Consider the following 21,173-nt stretch of genomic DNA (forward strand, 5'->3'; position numbering starts at 1 on the left):
CATCGCTACTCTTGCCTGTGTTAGTTCGAGGCGCTTGGTATCCGGCATGCGGCCTGCTTGACCTACCACGCAGCTACGGCGTCTGGCGCAATGTACACTACTTTATCTGATTCGGACTGTCATTGCCCCTTGATTACACCTTCCAACACCTTGACAGCCCATTCCAAGCACACTCCCATATCTCCCTCCGCTTCCCGCGGCATACCATGGATGTGCGTCCTTTTGCAAACCTGTTCATCCAACTCCGCATCCACATCTCCACCCTCGAACAAGAACTTGTGGTCTTTGACATAGTTTGGCCACACGATCTCATCCACATAGCCCGGCGGATCCTCCCAGAATCCCTCGAGCGTGACATAGCCACTCCTCGCTTCTCGCCTCTTCTTCGCCGTCTGATAGCTTGTGCGTAGAAAGAGTCGCACGTCGAACAGCTCCCGCACGTCCCTCATATCCTCGCTGAACAACAAGAACCCATCGACGATGCAGATCCGGCGCTCCCGCCAGTCCGGATGAGCACTCACCAACGCCTCGACCTGCCCTCTCAGCTCCTCAATCAGGCGCTCAGACACGCCGTGCTCGCCCACACTGTTCTGATCCTCCTTGCTGACCAGCCAGTCCGGACTCCGTCCGTGCTCTCTGATGTGTTGCAGCGCTGACCTCAGGCCAGCGAGGTCGAGCGACTCGAGACAGTCCCAGTCTTGCACGCCGTCCTTGACGGGAATCTCGGCGTCGGTCAGGTAGAAGTCGTCCAGGTGCAGGATCGTGAGTTGTTTGGGTGGGAAGATGTCGCGGAGCAGGCGGGAGAGCGTGGTTTTTCCTGACGAGGAGGGCCCGGATATGCCGACTAAGAGGGTTGGTTGTGACATGGCCGCGTTGAGACCCAGGTATGGTGGGGCTTTGGTCTGTGGTGTGTTGATGAGGCGGCAGTCCAGCCAGGGGATGCTTTCGGGGTCTATCCTTTTCACCCAACCTGGACCTGGGCCAAGGAACGAGCTCCACGGCGTTTGGGGCTGTTGTATACGGAGCTCAAAAACGTGACTGCTGATGCTGACGGGGCTGGTGGCAGGTGGGGTGTGGGGGTTTGATCGTTTGATCGCCGGCTCGGTTCAGGCGCTTCAGGGTCCACCCTAGTTTTCGAAGCTCTGCAACAGGCGCCTCTGTCTGCTGTCAACACTTCGGTTGCAGCCCCGAAGGTCGCTCCTTGTGACCGCTCCGAGCCGGTCTTGTGCCATGGATCCTTCACCGCTGACACAGGTGTCAAGGCCTGAGCTATTCCAGCCCAAGATCATCAGCCTCTACGAAACGCTGTTCAAGGTGCGCATGCGCGCGCGCCAGGTTGGCGTCGTGAAGTGGCTGACCGGCAATGCAGGAAGACGATGAGGACGTCGAGCTCACCGAGGGCTTCTGGCAGGAGTTCTTCTTGCACCGTCCAGACTCAGCCGGCCTGAAGCGCATACTGGGCTCGGTGTCCCCCGACGAGATGCTGCACCTCCAGGCGCATTCCCAGCAGCTCTTCCGCCGCGCCATACAGCGAGTCAAGCAGGCCAGACCGCCGTCAGACGAGGTTGCCCTCGAGGTACGAACACGCCGAAGCCCGTGAAAACATGCAATGGCTCACTGGCCAGACCTTGACAGTCTTTCTAGACGCCGCCTTGACGAAGAAGTACACCAACCCAAGCGCCGACATCATCGCCGTCCTCGCTGGTCTGCACGATGCCGACGCCGTCATGACCGACTTCATAGCCACGCTGGACGCAGTGATACGGACCGGGCGCACGCGTACGCAAAACACTCCTGTAGCCGCCGTAAGCGCTGACCAGACCCAGTGGCCCTACGACGCAAAGCTGTACGAGCGACCCTCTCCATAACCGCGGCTGGCTTCCACACAGCTCTGCCATCCTACTTCACGCACCGCGATCTCTTCCCCTCGCTCATGAAGTACATCCAAGATGCAGACGACAGTGCCCAGGTGCTCCCTGCATTGTACCTCCTCGGCCTCCTTACCAACTACAACAAATTCGAGTTCCAGAACCCTTACAGACTGCGACTAGACGATTTCGTAAACGACGCCATCATACGAGACATGATAACTTGTTTTGGAACAACATGCCAGGACATACGGGACGTGTACGTAGCGATCCAGGACGACGTGCCAGAGGCTTGGTCGCTAGGTTCGACCTTGAGGACAATTGGATTGCGAGTGCTTGCGCCAGGCTCGCGGCCAACCACGCCCACGCCAAATCCAGAAGAGACCAAATCACTGTTTGCCGCGCTGCCCGGGCCTGAGATGGGCGTACTCCTCTGCACTTATGATTTCGTCAATGCGAACAAGCTGTTCTGCTTCAATTTAGCGTCGCAACCAGCAGCAACGAAGGGAGCACCCTCACCATTCAGCGCCTACCTGTCCATGACTTCGTATCTACTCCAGCATGCGCATAGATCTACGAGGTCTGCCTTGTACACACACCTCTGTCTGTTCATGTTGCAGATACTGGTCGAAGACAAAGAGCTCGTCAAGCGGCTATGTAGTGACGACGGCAAGTTGTCTGTCCGCATGTGCCGCCAAAGACAGCCTTTCCTGCCACAGGTCACAGGCGATCGAGTTCCGGCTACGGTTATTCTGGATCTTATGATCGATGGCATCAACCACAACCTGCGACGACGGCTCGATGTCGACTTCTACATGTATGTGCGCGGTGCTTTACCACGATCCCTAACTGACACAAGACAGCCTATCCCTCGGCATCCTGCTGCGCCTTCTCTCATACCTCAGCCGCACCAAGACTCGCCTCGCGTACCACTGGTCTGAACTTTGGAGAACGCTCTTGTCCCTCCTTCGCTTCCTGACACAATATGAAAGCGACATCAAGTCAAATTACAAATCCAACAAGATGATTGACGTCCTCGTCAACCTACTCGCTTTCGCTCTATCAAGTGGGGAGAACTTCCTTCCGGACCCTGCATCCTACGACGACCTCTTCTACAAGCTTGTCGAGACAGGAGATATCCTGACAAAGTTTAGAGATACATTTAGGCTGGGCAGTTCTGGCGCAATGCAGATCTTGGTAAATGTATCATCGCACTATCACTCTTTACTATCGGATGGCAAGAAAGGAAAGCACTTTAGTCCTGAAGAAGTCAGTGTTGTGATCAAGCAAGGCTACGAGACTTTGTCCATCGATTCGAGCGAAGGGCTAGATGGATGGGACAAGTTTCGAGAAGCTGATTTCAAGACAATGCTGAAGAAGATTGCAAGAGCTGCAGTGGAAGATGCGAAAGCATTGAACGAAGAGCAATAAATCTGCGTTTGCTTGGCGGTGTCGCAACTGTCATTCCTCCGCGAAATCGTCTGGTGTCAAGACTCCCTTCCTGAGCGTGCTCGTTTCGTACCTGCCTTGATCATGAAGATGACATATTGCGTGTTACTGCCAACATCTCCACTACACCACTTCGACATCGTCACACCAAACATTGCGCATCCAGCACATCAGCTATTCACATTCACTCTTAGCAGTCTCATCGTTACCGCCACCATGGGCGACATCACTGGGCAACAACAAGGTGAGCTTCTTTCGACTGAGGAAACTCGACTCTCGCTCCCAGCATCAGGCATAAATAATGCCTCGACACCATCCCGAGACCCAACCGATGCAGTCACGGATGATCCGCGCTTGGTAAGTACCCTGGCTGGCGGTTAGATGGAGTGCGCTCTGACACCATGTTTGGCAGCATGCTACCAAGGGGCTTTCGTCTGTAGTCCACCCGCTAGTCGAGCAGTCCCTTCGTAAGACGCCTCTAGTGCCGACTGAAGATTCGACGGCTCTGATTAGGGATGAGGAGATTGATGGGATTTCAGTTTCACGAGAGCCGGTTGTCAATTTGCCCTTCTCACCACCAGCGCAAATCGAAGTAGCTACTTCCAGAGCACTGTCACCTCCGTCTGAGAACACCGACTCCGCTGCAACTTTGATTGAACTGTCAGTTCCATCAGAATATCAAGGACCCTCGATGCCGTTGGCCGCACCGATGGAACGAGGTGCTTCTTCAGCGCTGCCATCTCAATCGGAGAACGAGGCAGCGGTCGAAGTGGCCGAGGGCCCCGTGGAGATGAGAGAATTCTCTGTCAAGCAGGACAAGGGGAAAGAACGGGCAGCCTCACCTCCAGCGCCAGTGGAACGAAGAGTGTCTGTCTCTTTGTCACCTCAGAGATCGGGTAGCTTACTCCACGTACCCAGCATGACTTTAACATCTCTCTCTGGAGCTGGCATGATCTCCTTGCCTAGCTCGCCTAATATCACACCTAACTCTGAATCAAAAGCTGGTAGAATTCCTGCAGCTCAAAGCGCAGAGAGCGATGACTACCCGAAAATCTCAAACGGCCTACGTACCACATACCGCAAAGGGGTGCCTCCATACAAGCCACGAATACAATTACCGAAGGTAACAAGCATGTCCGGGTACCGTCGTTTCGTCACGAAGTATGCAGGAGAACCGCTCTATCAGCTCAGCGAGACCATTCCTTATGTGCTTGGGCCATCGGCACTCATCGAGCGTCTACATTTCCTCGTCGAAAAGAAGATCCCACTACCAGATGAGGTTAGACAGTTAGTGGTCAGGAATGGGCTTGACTTGGCTTCGCTTTTTGAACATGATTTGGCCTTGTTCAACGTTCTGGGTTGCCTCTGGGATGATTAGGAACCTCCAGTCTACAAAAACATTGGGTGGATTGCGCAAGACCTCTCGACGAAAGTGACACACGAAGCGGCCTACACCGACCAACGGCTAGAGCTCTACTTCCTCAGGCGTCACATGGTGGTGCATCGACGAGCATGCAACATACTCGAGTTGATAGAGCACACGAAACGATGGCGCACACTACCAAACCCTGCTAACGTCCTCGGCGACGATGGAGCCAAGACACCGTGGAGCCAAATTGTGTACCAACTTCGACTGCTCGAAGTCGACGTTACAAAGATTGATCTGGCAATTTACGATGAGCTGAGGGATAGTGAGGGTAACGCATTAACTGCCCTACTTTTCAGAATGCAACAATGGCAGAAGAGCGGCGAGCTTGAGCGGCGCTTCACGAAGTGGATGGAAGAGGGAATGAAAGCGTTCGAGAACGATGCCAAAGAGCAATCGAATGGTGCCTCCGCACTGAGCTCCTCTCCTTCTCAATCTCGAGATGGAAGAGGTGACCAAGAGATGTCGAGACAATCGGCCAAGAGCGCAGCGCAGGCAGGGGAGGCTCGACGAGTCGAGCAGATGCAGCTTCAAACGCAAGCCAAGGGGAGTCTCGAGTGGTTGCGGGATTTTAAGACAGGTGGAAGAGCGATCAAGCGCTGCTTCAGATATCCGGCCTGGCGATACATTATCTACATCGTCCTGCTTGCAGTCGGCCTTGGCGGTTGGGCGTACAGTCAGATGAGAAGCAAGGAGTGTGGCGGTGTGTGTTCAAATCAGACCTAGTTGCTGTTGTAAGAAGCTCAGCTCGAGACAAGCGAACAATGCGTCCTCTCTTTGGGTTTGGTAGAAAAATGCACCTCTTGAGCGAACCCTCCGAGGCTGTCCTTTCATGGCGCTAAAACCAGCCCCACCATGAGATCCAGAAGCCTCGCCTGCAAAACCTCAATTTTCCACATTACCATGACACCTCGCAATGCTCGACTAATACCAACGGAAGGGCGCTCCCTTGTGGAAGAACAGGCTAGTATCCCTTCGCATCCGCGCGGATGGTCGGCACGTCAACGGCGGCTTAGCTCGATGCGTTAATCGCGGCAGACGGCGACGCAGCCGTGCTTCATCGGCGATCCCATTGTCGCAAGGCAGGCCAATACCGGTAGTGGAGAATGCGCAATTCCCGTCTCGCGGAAATCACGTCCGGTCAAAACAACGCGCTTGCGACCTCGTGTGAACAAAGGGATGATGCCTGGAGCGAGCATAAGGAACGATAAACAACTTCAGTCAAGTTGTCATGCCGGAATTGGTAGACTATCGAAATCACAAAGGTCCAAACTCTGGGCAAATTCGCTTGCTAAGCCCAAGTCAAATTACCGCTTTGGTCAGAGTGAGACGATTGTCACGCCATTATCACGCTGGACCTCAACGGCACGGTCCCGCGAAAACCGTCAGCTTTACACGTGCGGAGCAAAACCACGACGCACGAGAGCATCCGCCCACGCGCCCCATTTTACCAGATCCGAGAGGTCCTCGCCAGCCCTACAGACGTTTTTGTTTTTGGAACTACGGTACGGCGGGACCGCCCGCTTAGCCTGGTGTCAGAGCTTGTTACCCATCACCCCATGACGACTCGGTTCACGGCATGAAGACACAACGAAGGACGACCGTCCGAGGCCAGCGAACCGCTCTGCAGAATGAACATTGTACATCCTGATTGCGTTGTAAAAGTGCGGTGTGTGTGTGACAGGGTCACCAAGCGGAGCTGAGAGCTGCGTTCCTGATCGGCGTCATATTCCGTTGATCGACTCGAGGAATTGACTGTCCGGAGCAAAAACCGGCGAATTACATAAGAGCACAGCAGCCACTCGCTTACTCGCGACCCTTCTGTACAAACGACAGGTTTCTTAGGAGACTCTAGGTCTGCCGTAGGGTCCGATTAGCACCGTCAGTTCCTGGAAATCCATCCGTTTGCGACGCTTAGACATTCGTGGCTGAAGAGGCTCAAGTTTTGCTGTGATCTAGCCACAAATGAATGCCCAGTGGATGCTCTAAAACCGAGTGCTCGACAAATTGTCGAGTGACCCAAGTCCTTGGCTTTTCCTGTGCCGCAGCTCTGGTTTCGGCGAACCGGCATGTCAGAGTCGGCGCGCGCATGTGCCACGCATGTATACGAATCAACGGCGCACGGGAGGCAGGCCCCACTGCACAAGAGAACAGCTGCCCCTCCAAGCGGACAGTACCGATGTGAGCAGTTAATGGTTCGACAATCGCATACTTCTGAAGCATTTGGATGCTTACTGAGGAAACAAGGATCCCACCTAGTCGAACAACGTACGGGGAACGCGGAAATGGGAGGATGGGCCTTCCATCTTAGCACAGGAGGATGAATGGATCAACGGCGGAATTGCGGTTTTAAGCCTCTACCGCATGCTCCTCGACTATCCTACCCTGAAGTTCGCAAGCGAGACGCAACAAGCTCGGAAAGCGGAGCTTCTCGCTCTCGGCCACATGTTCCAAGCATGGCCATCGCCCAGTTCGGTTCCTGACAGCTCGGAAATCGTCGATACATATACGAAGGAGGGTCGTGTCGCCACCACCATAAAGCAAGGTCCTACCGTGAGCCTACTAAATCATCATCACCCGTCAGCCTTCTTTATACTTAGCCTTCGGGCAGGTCACTACACACATTCCCACCGAACCATCAAACCATTGATCTATACAACCTTTTCAGCGATATCGGCAATGAGCTATCCCGGCTACCCGAACGTAGCCAACCCCGACTACTCCCCACCACAGGAGATGCTGTGCTATCCAGATCAGTTTGGAAGTGCGTACCTCGGGGACAACTATAGTACATCTCCCGAATACTCGCTCGATTCTTTCTTCGATCAGGCCCTCGCATCGACCGACATTTCGACGACCTTCCCATCCAAGGAGCAGGGCCCGTTCAACACCACATTTGGAACAACTGGCGTCGCGACATCGAGCAATACCGCCAGCTCGTACTCGACATCGCGACACCCATCCGATGCCGCACCGTTTGGTAAGCTCGAACAACTTTCGTTCAGCTTTTGCTTCGACCCGAGGTCAACCGAGCCGTTCGAGACAGCCTGTTTCTCCCCAAACACCCACATCTCTTCCAGGACCCCTTCCCTCTGCGGCGACGCATCGGAAAAGGCCTCATCACCCTCCCTCTCGCCTCGCAACCTAAAGCGCGAATCCCCTTCGTCCCCTGACTCGGCCCCAGAAGAATCCACTCAGAAACGGCCTCAACGGAAGCGAGGCCGACCACGACTCGATCGCACCGAAAACGTGTCCAGCACATCTTCGCCATCGTCCAAGAGCCAAAAGACTGGGCGCCTGCCGCACAACCAGGTCGAGCGCAAATACCGCGAGGGCCTTAATGCCGAGCTGGAGAGACTCAGACGAGCGGTGCCATCCCTGCCCCAGAGCGATGAGGCTGGAGCTATGGGCCAGCCCAAGCCAAGCAAGGCCATGGTACTCGCCAGCGCCATCGAGTACATACGAAAAATCGAAGCAGAACGAGACGCGCTGAAGCTAGAAAATGCGAGGCTGCGAAACGCTGCAGCGAGTGGACAGACGATCAGAAACTGGAAGGTCGAGGATGAGTCACTCCAGGAGTTTCTGACTGACCCTTGAGGGTTACGAGAATTTGACGAAGATTTATGCCTGTTTGTTTTCGGCAACTGGGTAGAGTAGAGCGCTGGCGTTCGGATCCATGCGCGTGTGCGTGTTGTTTTTTTGCGGAATTTCTTTGGAACTCCACTTTATCAAGTGCTGATGCTGGCGGAGGCTGGACTGGCGTCTGGATGTGATCTTTCCTGTACTTACGAATTCACGATACCCAGGCAACAGTTGCCGTGCAATGCAAGAGTCACAGTTGGAAATATCAACGGATTGACCCATGTGCGCCAACTCGCTCTTTGAGAGAGATTTTGCAGGGGTACGAGAGTTTTACAAGAAACACCCCCCTCTGCACCTGACATGGATTGTCGTTGAGGATTGTCGTTGAGGACAAGGCGCGTGTTTGGTGATCTTCAGATCTGCCCGCTAGCCCCGCCGTCGTGCTTCGGCGAAGCTCCAAAGCTCTAGCACTAACATGTCCGCCTCGACACCCACAACCCACGTCAAGACGCGGTTTCTTGTCATCTCAGATACCCACGCGTCCGACCCTGAACAAAACGTCTCCGACCATGACGCACCCTACCGACCACCGCTGCCCAAGGCTGACGTGCTCCTGCACTGCGGCGACCTGACCATGCTTGGGCACCTTGAAGAATATGAAAGAAGCTTGGCGATGCTAGAAAACATCGATGCGGAAGTTAAGCTTGTCATTGCAGGGAACCACGACATTACGCTCGATGAGAGCTACTACGCAAGGATGGGGCAAAGGATGCACTGGGAGAGGTGGGATCAGGACCTACCGGGGAAGGCAAGGGAGATGTGGTTGGGTGAGCGAGCCAAAAGGGCTGGAGTCACCTATCTGGAAGAAGGAACTCACAGCTTCGCACTGGCAAACGGAGGGCTGCTGCGGGTATACGCCAGCCCCTACCAACCTGAGTTCTGCGTACGCGCATGTGCACTCTGACTTGTTGGCTCATAGCTGATGGACCACAAGGACTATGCCTTCCCATACTCGCGCATCGAAGACCGCTACAACCCCCCGCACAAGTGCTCACCGTACGTTGTGCCAATCGCTGAACACCCCGTGCCAGACTGGTCGGAGGTCGATGTAGTCATGACACATGGCCCGCCGATGGGCATCCTCGACGCGGTCTACAACGGCGAGCACGTAGGGTGCGAGCATCTGCTTCGCGCTGCACGGCGCTGCAAACCGCGCATGCACTGCTTTGGCCACATACACGAAGGCTGGGGCGCGCAGAAGATCCAATGGGCAGAGGGCGACGAGCTGGATGCAACGCCGCAAGCGCACGTGACGCGCGCAACACCAATTGACGTGGACCAGCGACAGATGAAGGACGGGCGGGCAGCATACGTAGACATCAGTCGCGGCGGCGACAACGCCGTGGAATTCGGACGGGACACACTCATGGTCAACGCGAGTATCATGTCGGTTACGTACAAGCCGTCACAGGGCCCGTGGCTAGTGGATATGGATCTCGAGAAAGCGCCTATCAGTACGACAAGCAACATCTGATCTGTGGCTGTGCGGCAGTCGGCAATGGCACTCATCCATCGATCAATCAAAGACAGCGGCTTTCGACTATTTTCAGCGCACTTTCTCTTCTTCTTTACGAATGCGAGTCTGCGTACCTTGTCTACAGTCACACCTTTATTGGACGGCGGAAATAGACTTCCCTCTGCATTACCCGCCAGGTCGTCATTGCAGCATCGTCCCACCACTCAAAGCCCACAAAATCCGCCTGTCGCGTCCAGAACCCTCGCGTCGCCGGCCCTTGCGCAGTTCCGCACGGCCTCTGCAAGCCTTCTCCACATAAACGTCCTCGCTTCAAAGCCGAACGACCAGCACGGCAGGCACAGCCACGCATGTTCGCCACTGGGATGCTCTGCACCAATCGCAATTGCTGACGTGCAAGTAAAATCGCAAAAACAGGGGCGCGGCACGGAAACGCCATGTTCAGCTGTGGCTGATGAGGGGCATTCCAGGTTTCCTGCGAGAGGAACTGGGGCCATGGACCCTGGATCAGCATCACCAACTGCAGTGTGGAGTAAAGACAACGCCAGGCTGTGGATGACGATCTGTTGGCTTTTGCCTCTTGACAAAGTGTACATGCAGGGCGGGACATGGATTGCGCCGCTGTCATAAGTTGGAAGGCTGCCGTGACTTCGAATCCAGCTGAAGCCAACTCAACATGCTCACATAACGATCACGGCCTTTTCGACTCTGCGACTTGACACCATTGTTATCTCCATCACGACTCATTCGCTCGCTCATGCATTCGTTAAGAGGATTGACAGCGTTGCGATGGCTAGTGCTGGGTTTCGGAGCACAGCGTGCGATGGGTGTAGCGGTGCCCACACCCACCATCACACCTGCACCCATTGTTGAGCGACAAGACCCCAATGCGTACGTCCAGCTGCGATTGAGGGCTGTTCGATGCGATTGACTGATCATCGACTACAGCATCGAGCTCGCAAAGGTGCTACTCACTGCACTCCCTGCATCATTACGTCAGCTTGCTGCAACCAATCTACCCGCGGTATCGACCCTTCTATGGCACGAGTTCCTGGACGACAACAAGCCAGATTGGTTCAGAGACCTGCCCGAGAACATACAAAGCTACCTAATCGTGGAGTACGGACCATCAACAGCATGGCCAGCTGCATCAGCTACGTCGAGTGCCGGCAGTGCTTCCTCCACAGCCTCGTCGAGCGAACCCTCGTCCGTAGCTGCATCCGCCACGTCTTCATTTGCCTCCAGTCCTGACAGCCAACCTGCAAGTAGCTCTGGACTCACAGAGGGCCAGAAGATTGGAATCGGTATCGGTGTTCCACTCGGATTCCTTGCGGTTGCTGCTGTTTTAATCCCGCTCTGCTTCGCGTGTCGCAAAAAGAAGAAGAAGAAGGTCAGCGGCTACGAGCCACCGCCGTCGCCAGGGTTCATGCCGCACGGTGCGTTCCAGGAGAAGTTCACGAGCTATCAGGAATACCGTCGGCCGCTGAACAACCCAACCCTCAACCGCAGCCAGAGCTGGGACCAGGATGACGAGCTCTGGATGTCGGAGGCGTCTCAGCATCGAGCGCAAGCCGGCATGCCCGCCGCGCCGATGGGAGATTCAACCATCGTCGTTGGTCCTGCGCTGGTCCACACGCACAGCTCCAACCGTGCACGGGGGAAGCGAACCAGCTACAACAGCCTCCACCCCGTCGCCGAAGTGGGAGAGCCCGAAGATGAGTATGTAGCATACAAACCCCACAAACGCATGGTCAGGCGATGCAGCATGGCCCTCCGACCCCAATATCTCCCTCCTACCCCAGCCTCTGCTAGCATCCACCGCAAACCCATCCCTCGGGTCGAAAGCCCAGTGACGAGTCCCGGCGCAGACCGCACATCCGGGCACTTCTCGCTCCTCCGGCCTGCCCTACTCGACCAAAACCACAGCGGCAGCAGCTCGAGCCAGGTCGCACCCACGCTGTCTTCACGCGGGGACTCGCGCCGGTCGAGCGACATGACAGACGCCACGTCCCCAGGCTCCCCCTTGTCCTCATCACCCATGCACGTCCATGAAAACCAGGCAGCGAACCCATTCAGCAACGAGCATGCGTACGTCGAGGACTACGGCCCCGAGTACGCAAGCGGGCACGCCAAGGTCGACGACGGAATGTTGGGAGGCCACCGAAGCCTCGAAGCGTATCCGGCGCCGGCGGCGGAGAAGAAGAGCCAACGACGCGGCAGCAAGACGGAGTGGCCGCTCAAGGACTGGCCGTTGAAGAGCCTGGGCAGCCGGCGCAGCGGGGAGCGAGGTCCGCAGTGGGATCGCGTGTACGAGCGATGATGTTGTTTTTCTTGCTGGGCTGCTATACTACGCTCTGCTACTAGTAGTATATAGAGCGCTTTCACTATACAAGTCTATACGTTTATCTTTTTTTTCTTTCTTTTTTTTTTTTTTTTTTTTTTTTTTTTTAAGTATATAGTAAATACCCCGGTGCAATGCAATGACGATTACCGATGATACCGCAACAGCAGCCAGAAAGCGTAGCAAGGTGCCGAGTACTTGCCCAGAAAGGCTGGTGTTCAAGGGGGCGCATTTCACAGGCAGGTGGTTGCATCAGGTCCTCGGGATGGGGAGAAAGCGGGGGGGATGCCAACATCGCGCTGGTGTCTGGGGATCGCGGCAGCTTCTACTTTCGCGTGGGGCCGTGCGCGGTGAAGGGTGAAGGAGAGGGGAATGGGAAGGGGAATGGGAATGGGAAGGGGAATTCGACTTGGTTCGCGTTGCTGCTTCATTCCTCGTCGACGACCTCCTCGCCGTAGTTCTCCTCCTCGTTGGCGTCGCTGGCTTTGTCGTCTGCCATCTTTTGGGTCAGGAAGGCGTTGATGTTGGATTGGAGGGATTGGAGGTCCGATTGCAGGGCGCTCAGGACGGCGATGCGTTCGGCGGTGGCGGTGGCGGTGGCGGCGGAGGCGGAGGCGGTGGCGGCGGAGGCGGAGGCGGAGGCGGAGGCAGCGGGGGGCGGGGCGGAGAAGGCGTGTGTCCCACTGGGGGCGGCGTAGTCTGCGGAGAGAGTCGACATGGTGGGATCGACTGGGCGCTGGGTGCGTGGAGGGAGAGGTGCAGGTGCGAGTGCGGGTGCAGGTGCAGGCGCAGGTGCAGGTGCAAGTGCAGTGCCGTGGGAGGCGTGCAGGCACGTGGCGCGGTGGGGCAGTGTGGGGCTTTGGTGTGCTCAGGCTCGCGCGCGGATCGAGCTCCGACGACGACACGCTTCCTGCCGCTTCCTGCGACACTGCGCGAAGAGGTGTCGTGAGCTGGACGAGACGTCGAGGACATGCTTGTGTGATATGCTCGGAAAGAACGTCGTGCTGGCCATGACCCGGACGACGTAGCCACCGCCTCTGCTCCCCTCCCTTCCCTCAGCCCCGGCCGATACTGATACTGCCACCGATACTGCCACCGATACTGCCACCGATACTGCCACCGATACTGCCACCACTGACACCGATACTGCCTGCTGTGGTGCGACTCGCCATGCAGCCCACGTCCCCTCCTCCGCACACGCCGGGCCTGCAGCGCCCCTCGCTCGATGGCTACGACTCGGACGGCTCGCAGCAGACGCGGCAGCAGACGCGCCCCTCGCCCATGCATCCGCGCCCGCTCCAGTCGCCCACCTCCATGTCGACGCCGACGACGACGACGACTTCGACTTCGACCTCGACATCGACCTCGACCTCAACCTCAACCTCGACCTCAACCTCGACCTCGACCTCGACCTCGACCCCGACCCCGACCCCGACCCCGACCCCGACGCTGGCCGGCAGCAGCACGCCCGCGCCCAACTACTCGCGCCCCGCCGTGCTCCATGCCACGCAGAGCCAGACGGCGCTCGTCGACCGCGCCCACCTCGGCCACCGCCCGCGCCAGCGCTCCCAGGGCTACTTCGAGCCCAGCCTGTCGTCGATGCGCAGCGAGGGCCTCATGTCGCCGCCGCCCCACCACCTGACCGCGAGCCACATGGCCGCCCAGGCCGCCTACCAGCAGAGCGCCCAGCACATGCGCAAGCGCTCCACCACCGTCCCCGCCCCCGTCGACAGCAGCGCCGCCCCTCCCGCCACCGGCATGCGCCCCCAGCCCATGAGCCCGCCGCCCATGCCGAGCAAGCCGTCGATGACGTTCCGCACCAACGGCATGACCTACCAGCAGGGTCTCGTCGCCAACCGCTCCGCCGCCGCCTCCGCCGCCAACGCCGTCTTCCCCACCAGTCCGCTGACCTCGCCTGGCTTCGACCACACCCACCCACAGGGCCCCTCCAATACCGCCCCCGCCCCCGCCCCCGAGCTGGTGCTGCAGAAGGCGCCCAAGGAGAAGAGCAAGATGAAGCTCTTCTCCTCGTCCAAGCCGAAGAAGGGCGACGTCGACAAGCCCGCCGACAAGCCCGCCGACAAGAAGCACCCGACCCTGCCCTCGCCCGGCAAGATGGGCATCGGCATCCACAGCTCCCAGGCCCTCAACCGCATCATGAACCAGTCGACGACGAGCCTGCTCGACTCGGGCCCCAGCAGCAGCAACGCCTCCCTGTACTCGTCCGCCAATGCCTCCCTGTACTCGTCCGCCAACGCCTCCCTGTACTCGTCCGCCAACGCCTCCACCTCCACGCTCGTGCCCAAGAACGACCCCTATGCGCCGCAGGACAAGGACAAGGACAAGGACAAGGAGAGGCACAAGCACCACTTCTTGTCGCGCACAAAGCACAAGCTGAAAGACAAGGACGACCACGCCCTGCCCCTGTCCTCGGCGAGCAGCACGTCCCGACCCACCAACCCCAACGCCCCCGACTCGCTGTACTCCTTTGCGCCCTCCTCGCCCCTGCCCGGCAGCTCGTTCCCAAGTTCCGTCACAGGGCTCGACCTCCGACACGGCGGCCGCGGACTGCGCGAGGCGAAGAAGCAGGCAAAGAACACCACCTACCTCGGAGACAGCCTCGACGCCACCTACCGCGAGCGCAACCCCTCCTTCAGCACCGAGCGCTCCGAGTGGCCTTCGCTGGCCACCAGTCTCAGCAACACGCCCGGCATCCCAACACCCGGCACTGCCCTCCCCCACACAACCGAGATGCTCAACCTGGGGTCCTCCTTCGGCCTCAGCGGCCTCTCGCCAGACGACGCATGGCCACTGCTGAAAGCGCGCGTCCTCCTCATCTTCGAGGGCGAAGACCCCCGCCCTCCCGTCGAAGACTTCAACGCCCTCGTCACCGTCCACATCAAGCGCTGCATCCACAAGCGCTCTCCCATCCTGCTCATCGAGGACCTGAACGAGCTGCTCTACACCGGCTTCGCCTCGCTCGACCAAACCCTCCGCCACATCCCCGACGAGCGCCTGATCCCACATCTGGTCGAGATGTGGCTTGTCGTCTTTACCACCATCCTGCCCTTCCTCCAGGCCGTCTTCCTGCCGTTGGACCTCGAGTTCAGAGGCACAGGCATCATGAGCAGCCTCCAGGCCAGCGAGTTCTGGGGCGTCATGTTGCCGGACGAGATGAACACGAAGAGCCCCACGCGCAAAAACATACCCATCCTGGGCGAGCTCGAGGTCCGCCGCATCACGCTGCTCATGTTCCGCGATATCGTCATCCTGCCGCGCTACGACTGCCTGATGGCCATCTTCTCCCGCCTGTCTCTCGAAAACCTGAACGCCGGCCTGGAGTCGCCAAGCCCCATCCCGGACGCACGCCCAGGCACAGCATCCAGCGCCTCGGAGGCACTGACAGGCACGCTCGGCAGCCTGAGCACAAACGCCACCTCGCACCCCTCCGCCGGCTACCTCGAAAGCACATCCTCCTCCCTCCCGCCCTCCGGCCGCAGCCGCGCAACCAGCAACACCTCCGCCGGCTCCTTCAGCTCCAACCCACACTCGCACCCCTCGACCCTGCATCCGCCCCCGACCTCGCTCCCCCCCTCGCTGCGCCAGCAGCCCATGGACAGCGCCAAAGTCACCGAGACGGTCGGCCGCATGCTGCAGTGCGTCAGCGTGCTCGTCTCGCTGCAGAGCGCAGACGAATCCCAGGACAAAATGTCCCGCATGAGCAAGGAGCTCAAGTACAACTGGCTGGGCCGCGGCCGCACGGGCCGGCAGCGCCAGGGCTTCGTGGGCCCGCGCCGAGGCGGCGGACTGCCGCTCGGCGCGCTGAGTCTGAATCTGCCGGAGGAGGTCGAGGCCGGCGCGTAGAGAATGACGGGTGGGCGTTTTCTCCCTCGCAGTGCACGAGTGCACGTGGGATCCTGGCGTTGGGGCCTCGAGGGATGGGATGAGCTGGAGCGTGATTTGTATCATCTTCCTTTTAACCTGGCTTCTACCCACCCACACACACACGCACACACACAGACTTACTTGCTCACCATCCCCACCCAATACCTCGCCCGTCCTCTCTTCCTTCCTTTCTCCCTCCCTGTACACCCACCCCCGTAGCCGCAACAATCAACGCCTCGCTGCTGCCCACCGCGCGACTCGTATTGCTACACCGCCCGCTACTTTCGCTGGTGCTGGCGTTGGGGTGGGAGATGGAGATGGAGATGGAGATGGAGATGGAGATGGAGAGGGAGGTCAATAGGAAAGAGAAGAGGAAGACGAAAAGGAAGAGGGGAGGAAAGGAAAGGAAAGGAAAGGAAAGGAAAGGAAAGAAAGGAAAGAAAGGAAAGGAAAGGAAAGGAAAGGAAAGAAAGGAAAAGAAGGGAAAGAAAGAAAGGAAAAGAAGGGAAAGAAAGAAAAAAAAAGAAGGGAAGGAAAGAAAGGAAAAGAAGGGAAAGAAAGAAAGAAAGCAAGGAAAAGGAAAAAAAAAAGAAACAAACAGAAGTAGAGTAAGAGAAGGCAAAGAGAGAAAAAAAAAAGAAAGAAAAAAACATATTTACCTTACATAACACAACACATCAATACATGACAAAACTAGTATCCAAAGTAGAAAGCCCTCGTTTCTATAAGACTAGATAAAGTTGGTTGTAAGGTACCTAGGTGTATAGCCAAGTGGACTTGCTAGGGTTACAGGGGTAGGGAACTAGTTGTAGTGTAGTGTAGTGTAGTGTTATAATGTTATAATGTTGCAAAATGTAGTAAAACGCACTGCTTGTTAAGCTAGTGTCTACCTAAGCAGAAGGAAGAAGAGGAAGAGAAGAGAAAGAGAAAGAGAAAGAGAAAGGGAAAGAGAAAGAGAAAGAGAAAGAGAAAGAGAAAGAGAAAGAGAAAGAGAAAGAGAAAGAGAAAGAGAAAGAGAAAGAGAAAGAGAAAGAGAGTCTTAGATCTAGGATTTACAAGGTGCGTAATGGAACAGCTGTTTATTCCTCTTCTATCTACCTATCTATCTATCTGCTTCTTTTTCTTTTCCCTAGCTTCCCAAGCTAGAAACTGCACATCTAAACACCAAGACCTAGTACCAACCCAGTCCCTAGTTTCTGCCATCTACTCTCTACCGTCCGTCTCATACTCTACTGCTATTTATTCCCTTCTGGAGCCGCACTCCTGCACACAGACTCTCCAACCCCCAATCTCACAACACACCGTCACACCACTACACTGCGCCATCCTACCATCAACCCGCCCTGCACTCTCTCCACCTTGCTGGTTCTCACGTGCAGAGCAGCGCGTTCAACACACGACTTTGGTCGCTACCTTTTTGTGCTTTGCTCACTACCACCACGCTGGGTATAGCGAGTGTGAAGAATATTTAAATTTTATTTTATATAATGTATTTTATATTTTCAATTTTATAATTTTCATTTCATTTTCAACATAAAACAGGTCGTGGTTCGATCCTCACCTAGGCAAGCTTCGAGATGGAAGAGGAAATCAGGGGAATGGCTACACATGTGCATTTCGTCGTATCTTCCACGGCTGGAAAAAGACCTGTTTGGCGAGGTGGTGGTGGGGGGGATTGAGGTGCGGTGCTCCAGCGCGTGGCGTGGCGTGAGGTGGTTGCGAAGGGGGAGGGGTTGAAGAGGTGTAAGAGGGTGGATGGAGATGTACAGGGGGTTGTTTGGGTGTTTGGATGGTGTGTTGATGACTACCCCCCCCCCCCCCCCCAATGTATAGTGATTGAATTGATTCTAAGCTCTGGGATCTACTTCGTCTAACCCGGCCCTTTTGATCGCCCAATTCTGACCCTGCAGATACAGGGAAACGTGTGCGTGACTGCTAACGAGGACTGCTAGATGCGTCTTAGATGCTTGTACGCACCGTTCCGCTACAGCTCGCTCTAGACGGGAAATCGAAATCCACTACCCTCGCCCGCAAGGTCGAGCGAGGAGTGTCTGCGCCCTAGATACGGGTCTCCGATGTTGTGGCCCCCTCCGAGAGCGTTGCCTGAACCTCTTCAGCCCTGTTCCTGCGTCTTCTACACCGGCGGGTGGGGGCGCGGTTGTGCTTACCGTGGCGATTGGGCTTGGGCGCTTCGTGCGGGTGCTCGGCTGCCGCAGAGGCAGGGGCGGGACTGGCGCTGCGAGGGCGGGGGATGCTCATAGTCTGGTCGTAGCGTGCAGTTGGCCGCGGAACGAATGCAGGAGGGCGGTTTGGGTAGGTCGGGCGGGTCTGCGAGAAGCCGTCTTCCAAGCTGTGTGGTGAGTCGGGGTGGGTGTTGCTAGTCGGTGACTGCAGGTGGCTGGGATGGAGAGTGCTTGGAGGCTGGATCTAAATTTCTTCATATTCTGCGTAGGTGTGAGAGTGCTGCCTGCTGGGCAATGCTCTCCACTGCTCATCAGCTGAAGCGGGTTGGCCTTGGAACGGTTCGTAGGGCCTCGCTTTGGCGTAGATGTGGACTTCGCTCAGGCACGCGTAGTCGATCTCGCCGACTAGCCCGGTGATCAGCCCTCTGAACTCGAGATCGATGTCGTTGCAGTAGTATCCGATCCATCCCTTTGCGAGGCAGCCCTCCAGCGCTGACCTGAGGGTATCTTGAGCAGCGTGTTGAGCATCTTGCAGGCTTGCAAAGGTACCGATCTTTGTGCTGGCGATCTGGTTCTGGCCGCGATTTTGGAAGTGCAGCACTTCGTAATTAAATTGTCGGGGCGGTGTGGGATCGTATGTGGAAGGTTGGTATGTAGTCAAGTGACCAGAACTCATGCTTGCGGAACCGCTGCGATTAAATGTGCTGTATGTACAGTTTCTTTCAGAACAGATGCAACCACCGAACATTACGACATATTTAAGTCCAGCACTGTTTGTAGTCTCCATACTTCCTACCGAGCAAGCTGTCTCAGCCGGAGAGTGACATTCACCTCGTCCATCATCGTCTTTCATCGTCAAAGCCGAGAACAAAGGTGAAGCTGAGTTTGCATGTCTTGCAGCCGTGAAGAATGTTTGGGTGACTGACAAACCGCCTTGCGGCCAATGCACCGAGCTTGCCTGTCTATGATGTGGTTACAAAATTTGAATCAAGGAGAGTTGTTGTTTGCCAGCCGCTTCTTGCTTGATTGGCGGTGTGCGTGTTAGTCGCGTAACTTGAGCTTGATAGAGCAGTTCCTGGTGTCGATACTGGTACATGGGAAAACATGGTTTTGTGGGAAGGAAGTAGGTGTTTGAGTGAGATGGTGGATCAGCGATAGCGTAATGCTGCCTTGACCCTTCATGGCGCTTCTGATACGCAGTCCGGCAGACTGTAGAGACTTACAAACAACGGACCCTCTTCCAATGTCCGTTCTTGCCTGATCGTGACGCTCATTGCAATAGCGTTCAAGACCAGAAACTTCAGGCGTGCCGCCTCGCGTACACTCCTTGTCACAATCCTTCAGGCAACTACACGGTTGATTGAAGTCGACCGCGAGCAGAACCAACACCGCACTTCAACTTCTGAAATAGTCGACCCGCAGCCCAGCCTGTTCTTGAGTCGCTTCACGCACGATTTTCGCCTTGAGATATACTCGCACATTATCCTGCCACCTTTCAATGGCTGCTTAGACTACGCTGGACTTCTGTTGTCATGCCGACAGTTGAGGGAAGAGATGGACTGTGAGGCCACAAGGCAGCTGCGGGTGTATTTGCAGAAAACCAGCAAGGACAGGGCAGTGGGACGTGACAGCAACCGCATGGGAAAAGGCAACAAAGAGTGCGGCCCTAAAGGCCTGAAGTTTGTGACCCCGTCGACTGTGCTTGGCCGTCCGATCATTGGTATGGAGATTCCATTTTCATTACCACCCGTCGAACACGACTGGCACTGCCAGAGATATATCCCGGTCCTCGATCCCGCAGTGTAGTGCACGACACCCACCGTTCTTAGCCGGTTGCTCGATATCTACATCAGAGAGTTGGGGTGCTATGGTTACTGCTCGATGGCGAGATGGTCAGATGACTGGGCGTTCAACGTCAGCACCATCAAGGTGGCGTGGAACTTGACCCCAGAGAAACTGGTATCCAAGCCGCACGATTGGATCCACGGCTCTCGACTACGACTATGGAGTGGAGTCTCGAGTCTCGCATCGTGCACTCCAGGTCGTTAACACGGTACCGCGCAGGTCCTGTTCGTCGTGGGTAGCCACGTTCAGAAGGAGTTGAATGACGTCAAGAGGAGTAAGAGAATGCAGAGGACTTTGAGACGAATGACGAGCTCCAGTGGAAGTCGGCAGGAGAGCGAGGATGAGCCCGACGCAGGCTTGCACGGAGTAGAGAGAAGCTACAAAGACTTGGAATTGTGAGAGGGGACGATCCGGAGCCTGATGCTACGGAATTAAAGATGGCGGAGAGAGCAGCGAAGATGGACGCAGCACGGTAGATGGTTGATTCGCGATGGAAAGATTAGACCTCCTGTGAATGAAGGTAGATGGCTGTTTCGCGATGGAAAGATAGACCTCCTGTAAATGGAGATACGAGTATGCTCACCACATACCGACACTCAGCTGTCCATCCCGCCAGGGTTTGAACTTGATAGTCACGAGTGACCATCCTGTGGTCAATCGATGAAACGATAGTCTTTGCCTCCGTCTCCTATAGGATGCAAATATCCGGCGGGTGAAGTCAAAGTTGGTTGAACACCCCATGGTGGGGGCGACGGTCCTGACGCCGTTGTTCCTGCTCGCATGCAGAATCGCACAAGCACGTCGCACAGCATGCGATTTTCGCGTGCGGCTCAAAAAGAAGCAGCACACGTGTGCGACGATCGGCAATCGCCAGACCTCCCTGCATCTGTCACATTCTGTGATCGTCGTCGCCGTAGATGGATCGCCCCTGGCCACATGGCAAGGCTCGTGTTCTCTACCAGGCTTTGTTGCTTTGTCCCGACCGGTCTTAGCTGGCGCACCAGAGCCGAGCTCAAGGTCGGGTTAGGAAGTACATGGAGAGCGCAGCCAATCAGCGCAA

The 21,173-nt window shown here is 56.4% G+C and overlaps 11 protein-coding genes across 11 annotated transcripts, besides 18 other annotated features; 7 read left to right on the top strand and 4 right to left on the bottom strand.

Moving 5' to 3' along the window:
- Positions 1-119: 119 nt before the first annotated feature.
- On the bottom strand, positions 120-866 carry EKO05_0006195 (uncharacterized protein; the record flags this gene model as incomplete). Its single annotated transcript, XM_038946043.1, has 1 exon — positions 120-866. One exon carries the CDS (start codon positions 864-866, stop codon positions 120-122), a length of 747 nt encoding a protein of 248 aa, XP_038797700.1.
- Positions 867-1,230: 364 nt separating this feature from the next.
- EKO05_0006196 (uncharacterized protein) lies at positions 1,231-3,299 on the top strand (the record flags this gene model as incomplete). The annotated part of the gene is made up of 5 exons (XM_038940395.1): positions 1,231-1,314; positions 1,370-1,576; positions 1,626-1,779; positions 1,827-2,685; positions 2,732-3,299. The coding sequence occupies 5 exons, from the start codon at positions 1,231-1,233 to the stop codon at positions 3,297-3,299; spliced, it is 1,872 nt and encodes a 623-aa protein (XP_038797701.1).
- Positions 3,300-3,533: 234 nt separating this feature from the next.
- EKO05_0006197 (uncharacterized protein) lies at positions 3,534-4,695 on the top strand (the record flags this gene model as incomplete). The annotated part of the gene is made up of 2 exons (XM_038940393.2): positions 3,534-3,674; positions 3,730-4,695. The coding sequence occupies 2 exons, from the start codon at positions 3,534-3,536 to the stop codon at positions 4,693-4,695; spliced, it is 1,107 nt and encodes a 368-aa protein (XP_038797702.2).
- Positions 4,696-4,809: 114 nt separating this feature from the next.
- On the top strand, positions 4,810-5,469 carry EKO05_0006198 (uncharacterized protein; the record flags this gene model as incomplete). The annotated part of the gene is made up of 1 exon (XM_059636757.1): positions 4,810-5,469. The coding sequence occupies one exon, from the start codon at positions 4,810-4,812 to the stop codon at positions 5,467-5,469; it is 660 nt and encodes a 219-aa protein (XP_059492740.1).
- Positions 5,470-7,422: 1,953 nt separating this feature from the next.
- EKO05_0006199 (uncharacterized protein) lies at positions 7,423-8,340 on the top strand (the record flags this gene model as incomplete). The annotated part of the gene is made up of 1 exon (XM_038946044.2): positions 7,423-8,340. One exon carries the CDS (start codon positions 7,423-7,425, stop codon positions 8,338-8,340), a length of 918 nt encoding a protein of 305 aa, XP_038797703.2.
- A 460-nt stretch (positions 8,341-8,800) lies between these two features.
- On the top strand, positions 8,801-9,859 carry EKO05_0006200 (uncharacterized protein; the record flags this gene model as incomplete). Its single annotated transcript, XM_038940629.1, has 2 exons — positions 8,801-9,268; positions 9,320-9,859. 2 exons carry the CDS (start codon positions 8,801-8,803, stop codon positions 9,857-9,859), a joined length of 1,008 nt encoding a protein of 335 aa, XP_038797704.1.
- Positions 9,860-10,682: 823 nt separating this feature from the next.
- Positions 10,683-12,179, top strand: EKO05_0006201 (uncharacterized protein; the record flags this gene model as incomplete). Its single annotated transcript, XM_038940410.2, has 2 exons — positions 10,683-10,750; positions 10,808-12,179. The coding sequence occupies 2 exons, from the start codon at positions 10,683-10,685 to the stop codon at positions 12,177-12,179; spliced, it is 1,440 nt and encodes a 479-aa protein (XP_038797705.2).
- An 87-nt stretch (positions 12,180-12,266) lies between these two features.
- Positions 12,267-12,308: a tandem repeat.
- Positions 12,309-12,549: 241 nt separating this feature from the next.
- Positions 12,550-12,603: a tandem repeat.
- A 24-nt stretch (positions 12,604-12,627) lies between these two features.
- EKO05_0006202 (uncharacterized protein) lies at positions 12,628-12,918 on the bottom strand (the record flags this gene model as incomplete). The annotated part of the gene is made up of 1 exon (XM_038946045.1): positions 12,628-12,918. The coding sequence occupies one exon, from the start codon at positions 12,916-12,918 to the stop codon at positions 12,628-12,630; it is 291 nt and encodes a 96-aa protein (XP_038797706.1).
- Positions 12,632-12,693: a tandem repeat.
- Positions 12,769-12,801: a tandem repeat.
- Positions 12,802-12,849: a tandem repeat.
- Positions 12,850-12,866: a tandem repeat.
- Positions 12,919-12,954: 36 nt separating the features above from the next.
- Positions 12,955-13,010: a tandem repeat.
- Positions 13,011-13,370: 360 nt separating this feature from the next.
- Positions 13,371-16,064, top strand: EKO05_0006203 (uncharacterized protein; the record flags this gene model as incomplete). The annotated part of the gene is made up of 1 exon (XM_038946046.1): positions 13,371-16,064. The coding sequence occupies one exon, from the start codon at positions 13,371-13,373 to the stop codon at positions 16,062-16,064; it is 2,694 nt and encodes an 897-aa protein (XP_038797707.1).
- Positions 13,537-13,648: a tandem repeat.
- Positions 13,666-13,766: a tandem repeat.
- Positions 14,048-14,088: a tandem repeat.
- Positions 14,527-14,554: a tandem repeat.
- Positions 16,065-16,190: 126 nt separating the features above from the next.
- Positions 16,191-16,222: a tandem repeat.
- A 170-nt stretch (positions 16,223-16,392) lies between these two features.
- Positions 16,393-16,438: a tandem repeat.
- Positions 16,439-16,888: 450 nt separating this feature from the next.
- Positions 16,889-16,915: a tandem repeat.
- Positions 16,916-16,990: 75 nt separating this feature from the next.
- Positions 16,991-17,121: a tandem repeat.
- A 50-nt stretch (positions 17,122-17,171) lies between these two features.
- Positions 17,172-17,197: a tandem repeat.
- Positions 17,198-17,549: 352 nt separating this feature from the next.
- Positions 17,550-17,614: a tandem repeat.
- A 278-nt stretch (positions 17,615-17,892) lies between these two features.
- Positions 17,893-17,909: a tandem repeat.
- Positions 17,910-18,081: 172 nt separating this feature from the next.
- Positions 18,082-18,344, bottom strand: EKO05_0006204 (uncharacterized protein; the record flags this gene model as incomplete). Its single annotated transcript, XM_059636758.1, has 2 exons — positions 18,082-18,188; positions 18,254-18,344. The coding sequence occupies 2 exons, from the start codon at positions 18,342-18,344 to the stop codon at positions 18,082-18,084; spliced, it is 198 nt and encodes a 65-aa protein (XP_059492741.1).
- A 168-nt stretch (positions 18,345-18,512) lies between these two features.
- On the bottom strand, positions 18,513-18,944 carry EKO05_0006205 (uncharacterized protein; the record flags this gene model as incomplete). Its single annotated transcript, XM_038946047.1, has 1 exon — positions 18,513-18,944. The coding sequence occupies one exon, from the start codon at positions 18,942-18,944 to the stop codon at positions 18,513-18,515; it is 432 nt and encodes a 143-aa protein (XP_038797708.1).
- Between the last annotated feature and the right edge of the window lie 2,229 nt (positions 18,945-21,173).

The sequence above is a fragment of the Ascochyta rabiei genome, chromosome 10 (genome assembly GCF_004011695.2).
Source record: "Ascochyta rabiei chromosome 10, complete sequence".
Taxonomy (NCBI): domain Eukaryota; kingdom Fungi; phylum Ascomycota; class Dothideomycetes; order Pleosporales; family Didymellaceae; genus Ascochyta; species Ascochyta rabiei.